Genomic DNA, 6,358 nt, shown 5'->3' on the forward strand with positions numbered 1-6,358 from the left:
ATAAAACCAGGTTCATAACAGATAATCCTGGGGGTGACATGCCAGTGTTTGAGGGATAGCGCACTAGGGAGATCCTTAGTCTCAATTGAGGTAGAGGTGATCCATGCAACAGCAGAGTCATTGATGTGTTAGAAACCATGGAAGCACCTGAGAACGGTCATGTAGGAAGTAGCACTTCTCCCCCCAGAAAGGTGGTGGGATCAATAGCCCAACTGAAGTGCACCTACACCAATGCATGGGCAACAAACAGGAGGAGCTGGAAGCTATTGTGCAGAAAAAGCAGGAAAGCTATGACACAGTTGCCATCACAGAAACATGGTGAGGTGACTCACACAACTGGTGTGCTGCAATGGATGGCTATAAACTCTTCAGAAGGGACAAGCAAGGAAGGAGAGGTGAGATAGTCCAGTCTGTTAAGAAGTGTTTTGATTGTCTAGAGCTTGACAATGGTGATGAAAGGGTTGAGTGTTTAGGGGTAGAGATCAGGGGAAAAGCCAAAAGAGCAGATATCATGAGAGTCTGTTATAGACCACCCAGCCAGGATGAAGAAACAGATGAAATATTGTATCAACAGTTGGGGGAAGCCTCACAATTGCTAAAGCTTATTCTCACCGGGGAGGCTCCAACTTACAAAATGTCTGTCAGAAATATGACACAGTGGACAGGAAACAGCCTAGGAGGTTCCTAGCGTGTGTGGAAGATAACTTCCTGTCACAGCTGGTGAGAAAGCCAGCTGTCACCAGGGAAGGTGCCCTGCTGGACCTGTTGTTTGTAAGCAGAGAAGGACTTGTGAGTGATGCGATGTTTGGAGGCTGTCTTGCACACAATCATGAAATGATGGAGTTTTTAGTTCTTGGAGATGTAAGGAGGTTAGCCAGCAGAACTGCTACCTCAGACTTTTGCAGGGAAGACTTGGCTTGTTTAGGATACTGGTTAGCAGAGCCCATTGGAAGGCAGTCCTGAAGGGCAAAGGATTCCAGGAACGCTGGACATCCTTCAAGAAAGAAATCTTGAAGATGCAAGAGCAGACCATCCCCATCTGCTGAAAAATGAGCTCATCATTAAGAAGACTGGCCTAGCTAAACAGAGATCTTCAGCTGGAATTGAGGAAAAAAAGTGCTTATGACCTTTGGAAGAAGAGGCTAGCAACTCAGGGGGACTACGAGATGTTGTGAGGTTATGCACGGAGAAAATGAGAAGGCCCAAAGCCCAGATAGAATTAATTTGGCTACTGCCAAGAAAAGAAGATTTAAACTGTTTCTATATAAATATATTCCAACAAAAGGAGGGCTAAGGAGAATCTCCATCTTTTATTGGATGTGGCGAGGGAAACAAAGATAAGGAAAAGGTTGAGGTAATTAATCCATTATTTGATTCAGTCTTTAATAGTAAGATGAGTTGTTTCCTGGATACCAGCCCCCTGAGCTGGAAGATGGAGATGAGGAGCAGAATGAAGCCCCCATAACCCACAAAGAAATTATTAGCAACCTGCTGCACCACTTTGACACACACACAAGTCTATGGGGCAGATGGGATTCATCAAAGGGTACTGAGGGAGCTGGTGGAAGTGCTCACAGAGCCACTTTTAATAATTTTAAGCAATCCCATTTACTAGTGCATTTATGAAAGGCAGGTCCTGCTTGACTTATCTAATGCCCTTCTATAACAAGGTGACCCGCTTAGTGGATGACGGAGAGGCTGTGGACGTTGTTTACCTGGAGTTTAGTAAAACCTTCAAAGCTTTTCCCATAGCAGTCTCCTGGAGAAACTGCTCACAGCTTGAAGAGGTGTATTCTTCACTAGATAAAAACATGGCTGGATTGCAAGGCACAGAGAATTGTGGTTAATGGAATTAAATCCAGTTGGTGGCCACTCACAAGTCCCCAGGTTTCAGTATTAGGCCAGTTCTGTTTAATATCTTTGTCAATGATATGGATGAGTACATCAAGTGCACCAACAGTCAGTTTTCAGATGACACAAAGTTAGCTGAAGTGTTGATCTGCTTGAGGGTAGGAAGGATCTGCAGAGGGATCTGGACAGGCTGGATTGAAGGGCTAAGGCCAACTATATGAGGTCACAACAATCACACTTGGGTCACAAAAACCCCCTGCAATGCTCCAGGTTTGTGGAAGAGTGGCTGGAAAGATGCTTGGCAGAAAAAGACCTGGGGAGTGCTGATTGACGGAGCTGAACATGAGCCAGCTTGTGCCCCAGGTGGTCAAGAAGGCCAGCAGCATCCTGGCCTGTATCAGCAATAGTGTGGCCAGCAGGACCAGGGCAGTGATCATACCCCTGCACTGGGCACTGGTGAGGTCACACCTCAAATCCTGTGTTCAGTTCTGGGCCCCTCACTACAAGAGGGACATGGACACCTCCTTAGAAGACAAAGTTGTTGTCTATAATATATAAGAATGTGTTGATTATAATTTAGAAGCCAGAATAGTATTTAAAAACCTGTCTGCGGGATTTTTAGAATGTTTTTCTCTCTTGTGTCATATTTTATTTCGAATAACCTTGTCACAAGTTAAACAGCTTGTCTTAACATTTATGTTATAATAACACAGAAGTAACAACCCACCATGCTAAACAAAGGAGGGATTAGTAAGACTGGAAGGTAGCCTAAGCATCTGAAATTGCTGATACATTCCTGTTAGCCTATTATTTTCTTCTCAGTGTCTTTTCCCAAGATACACAGATGACACTGAGCTTATAGATTCTGTGTGTCACTAAAAAAGCTATGCATCTATAGAACACCATAGTTATATTTTCCATCTTCAAATGAGGTCAAAGGTGGTTTTGCTCTCTCATTTGAATAAATTCAGAAATATTACCCAAAGTCAATTTTTACTTTCCAACTATTTTAAACTTATTGCACAAAAATATTCACTTGAAATTTAAAGCATCACTAAAAATAACTGTATACGGAACTACATTGCACTGTGAACATGAAAGCTGATAAACTTGAGCAGCATCGTGAAAAATATAAAAATGGGAGTGTCAGCTGGAGGCAAACTAATCCTGTGGCGCACAGATGCATTTTCAAGTTAACAATAATCCAGAAATACATAAAGAAAAAATAATAATAAAAATATGTGCTAAGGAATAAGGACCTCAAAAATTTACCTCATGGCAATGAGAATAATGATCACAAATAAATATTTGAGGACTCATGTTCTGAAATGCTATTGACTGTTATCCTAGGATTTAATATCAGAAATTAAACCAATCTTTCTACAAGAAAGACAAGGAAAACAGAATGCTATTGTATCTTGAGGGATATCATCACCCTCATCAGTCACTTTTATGGAAAATCTATTTCAACTTCAAAAAATATATTTTTTTCCTAAGATATTAGACCACAGTATTGTGCTAAAAGTCTTTGAGTTTTTCTTTGAAAATTTAATGTCACATGAATTTCAAAATTTTATAATCCTTCCTAGAAATATAAAAAGCGACCATACATATAAGGAACTCCACTAGGTAAATTATTTCTTTACTGAAAGAGAGATTTGTTACTGACATTGCTAAGACTCAAATAAATAAGCCTAAAGAGAAGCATTACCTTAACTGGCTGTTCTCTTCCAAAGTCTTCCAAACTGTCATGTAACTCTGAGTAATTTCTTTATAAATGTCTACTTCTAGACCTCCAAAACTATATGCAATCTGTAAAATTATAATTACTATAGTGACATTATGTGTTCGTGCCTTTGGTAAGCTGATGAAGGTCGCATAGAGCCAGTGCAATTTTCAGCTACTACTACTGAGTGGCCAGTAAAGTTCTCTTTACAATGATACAGTATTAAATATCTTTACGTCTGCGGACCAGAATATTTGCTGTATCTGTCTGGGGTTTTAATACATCAGAAGGGCATATACACTCACAGCAAGCTGTCTATAACAACACTCTGATTCTTCAAATGTGCTCTGGAGCAGAGGAAAGAACAGCCATCTATAAACACAGCAGTTGGCCAGTGATTAAGTTATTAATCCCATATTAGAGATGGAAAAGCCAAGACACCCAGAGGGGAAACTACTTTTGTCCCAGATCACACAGCAAGACAGTGACAAAACTGAGGACAAATAACAGATAGGAGGCATCATAGTGATTTCTGAACCTGTCCTTCATTTCCCAGACTCTATTACTTCTCTGTGTTAGAGTACTTCTGAGGGAAAAAAGCAACAATACCAACCATTTCAGGCTGCAATGACTAAAAGAGAGATAAGTTACAACAGTATCACAGTATCACACAGTATCACAGTATGTTAGAGATTGGAAGGGACCTCAAAAGATCATCTACTCCAATCCCCCTGCCGAAGCAGGAACACCTAGATAAGGTTACACAGGAATGTGTCCAGGCGGGTCTTGAATGTCTCCAGAGGAGACTCCACAACCTCCCTGGGCAGCCTGTTCCAGTGTTCCGTTACCCTCACTGAGAAGAAGTTTATTCTCAAGTTTAAGTGGAAACTCTTGTGTTCCAGTTTGTACCCATTGCCCCTTGTCCTATCATTGTTTGCCACTGACAAGAGCCTGGCTCGAACCTCGTGACACTCCCCCTTTATATATTTATATACACTAATAAGTTCACCCCTCAGCCTCCTCTTCTCCAAACTATAGAGACCCAGCTCCCTCAGTCTTTCCTCATAAGGGAGATGCTCCACTCCCTTAATCATCTTAGTTGCCCTGCGCTGGACTCTCTCCAGCAGGTCCCTGTCCTTCTTAAAATGAGGGGCCCAGAACTGGACACAATATTCCAGATGAGGTCTCACCAGGGCAGAGTAGGGGTCAGATGGAGGAAGAACGAACTACATTTCAAAGCAGAATAGTAAAAAGGGAGTTAATCATGAGGAAGACTCAAGTACTTTCTTGTACTCTTAGGCATCAACACCTGAAGAGCTCCCACAGATGAAATCTAAAATTATCAAAGATGGCAAGAAAGAGCTTCAGTTCCGACAGGCTCCAGCTCAAAGTGAAACAGTGTTGGTGTCCCATGCCACTGGCAATTCTGATGCTCCTTCAGAGCCTGGAAGTAAAAATGGTCATAGGACAACTGCAGAACCCTTTCAGAGGGGTCATCCACTATCAAAGCAAGAGACTGACCATTTGGATGAAGAACTAGATCTTCTCCTGAATCTAGATGCCCCCATTGATAAAGAAAACAGATCCGTGTCAGAAGCATTATCCTACAACGTATCGACTGAGAAAAATCTGAAAATGGATTGTAAGGAAAAAGGTAAGATATCTTTTCTCCTCAGCATGCCCTTACTTAATTTCCATTGCTCTCTCTTTTGGATGTTTTGAATTTGTGATTGGCCAAAGTACTGCTGTCATCATCTCTGTCATACTGCATTTACCTGAGGATATGTTCTGACACATTTGTTTCTTTTGAATTCTATCTCTCCACTAAAGTTCCTTCTGCAGAGCAGCACTGGTCTTGTGAATCAGAAAAATTTAAAATAAAAAAAAAACAAAAATAAAGCACTACTAGAGAATTTTAATGAGAGGATGGTAAAGCTTTTTTGTAACATTATCGGCCCTTGGTTCACTGCGCTGCTAGCATACAGAAGAATTGACAGCTATTTCTGATGGCTTGTTATAAATGCTCTTTTCAAACTGTACTAGCATCGATTTTATAAAATTGTTTAGTATGGAAACAAAACATATGCAAAAGTTTCAATTTCAGAAAAATCAGCAACCCCTTTCTTTTGTTTGGATTGTTGGAAGCTATACTGCTGTTTGTTTTGATGGAGGTGGTTTACTACTCATCCCCAGTCCACCATGCTTTAAAAGAATCTTTAGCATCTTTGATTTTTTGTGTGTGATATTCTTGCTATCTTAAAATTAAGTCCAAGATGGCTGAACATGTAGGATATATAGCAAGCGCTGTTACTGAAAACATTAAAAAAGCAAAATTATCTGGGATGAAGAGCTGGTATGGAATTGCTTCCAGATTTTAAAGTGTGTTCTTTTCACTTTTTAGACCCTTTAAAACTAGATATGGCTGAAGAGAAGAGTACAGCATCACAGCAACAGCAAAGTACATCTAAAACTGTTACTGAGGAAGAGCTTGAAGAGTGGCTGGACAGCATGATTTCCTGAAGCTCAGATTTTCTTCTGTGAATAACTGAATATAGCAAACATTAGGTAGAAAGTTGAATCTTCTTTGATCTCCTTGTTATTTCCTTTATGTTTCGCTTTTTTTTTTTTTTTTCAGTCTGCCAAAGGTCCAGCTTTCTTTGCTGGTACCTTAAGTTCTGTGCAACCAAAATTAATCTAGATGTGATTGGAAATTGTGTAATATTCTTAGAAGGGTCTAAAATTTGTGATGAAATTAGGATTTGCTAAAGAGACAGGCTACGG

General features: G+C 40.5%; 1 protein-coding gene across 1 annotated transcript; it reads left to right on the forward strand.

Annotated features, from left to right (window-relative positions):
* Positions 1-801: 801 nt before the first annotated feature.
* LOC133214112 (cell death regulator Aven-like) lies at positions 802-6,155 on the forward strand. The gene is made up of 3 exons (XM_061356798.1): positions 802-861; positions 4,877-5,231; positions 5,979-6,155. Exons 1-3 carry the CDS (start codon positions 802-804, stop codon positions 6,095-6,097), a joined length of 534 nt encoding a protein of 177 aa, XP_061212782.1. The 3' UTR covers positions 6,098-6,155.
* Positions 6,156-6,358: the final 203 nt, after the last annotated feature.

Source organism: Neopsephotus bourkii, unplaced genomic scaffold (assembly GCF_033783945.1).
Source record: "Neopsephotus bourkii isolate Nb327-2 ecotype Australia unplaced genomic scaffold, CSIRO-AGI_Nbou_v1 NB_869, whole genome shotgun sequence".
NCBI lineage: Eukaryota > Metazoa > Chordata > Aves > Psittaciformes > Psittacidae > Neopsephotus > Neopsephotus bourkii.

Excerpts from the sequence above, each read along its gene's own strand:
- LOC133214112 (XM_061356798.1), top strand. The coding sequence starts at position 802 with ATGTTTGGAGGCTGTCTTGCACACAATCATGAAATGATGGAGTTTTTA. Across the intron at positions 862-4,876 it reads AGTTTTTAGTTCTTGGAGAT|GCATCAACACCTGAAGAGCT; the intron begins GTAAGGAGGTTA and ends TTGTACTCTTAG. Across the intron at positions 5,232-5,978 it reads AATGGATTGTAAGGAAAAAG|ACCCTTTAAAACTAGATATG; the intron begins GTAAGATATCTT and ends TTCACTTTTTAG.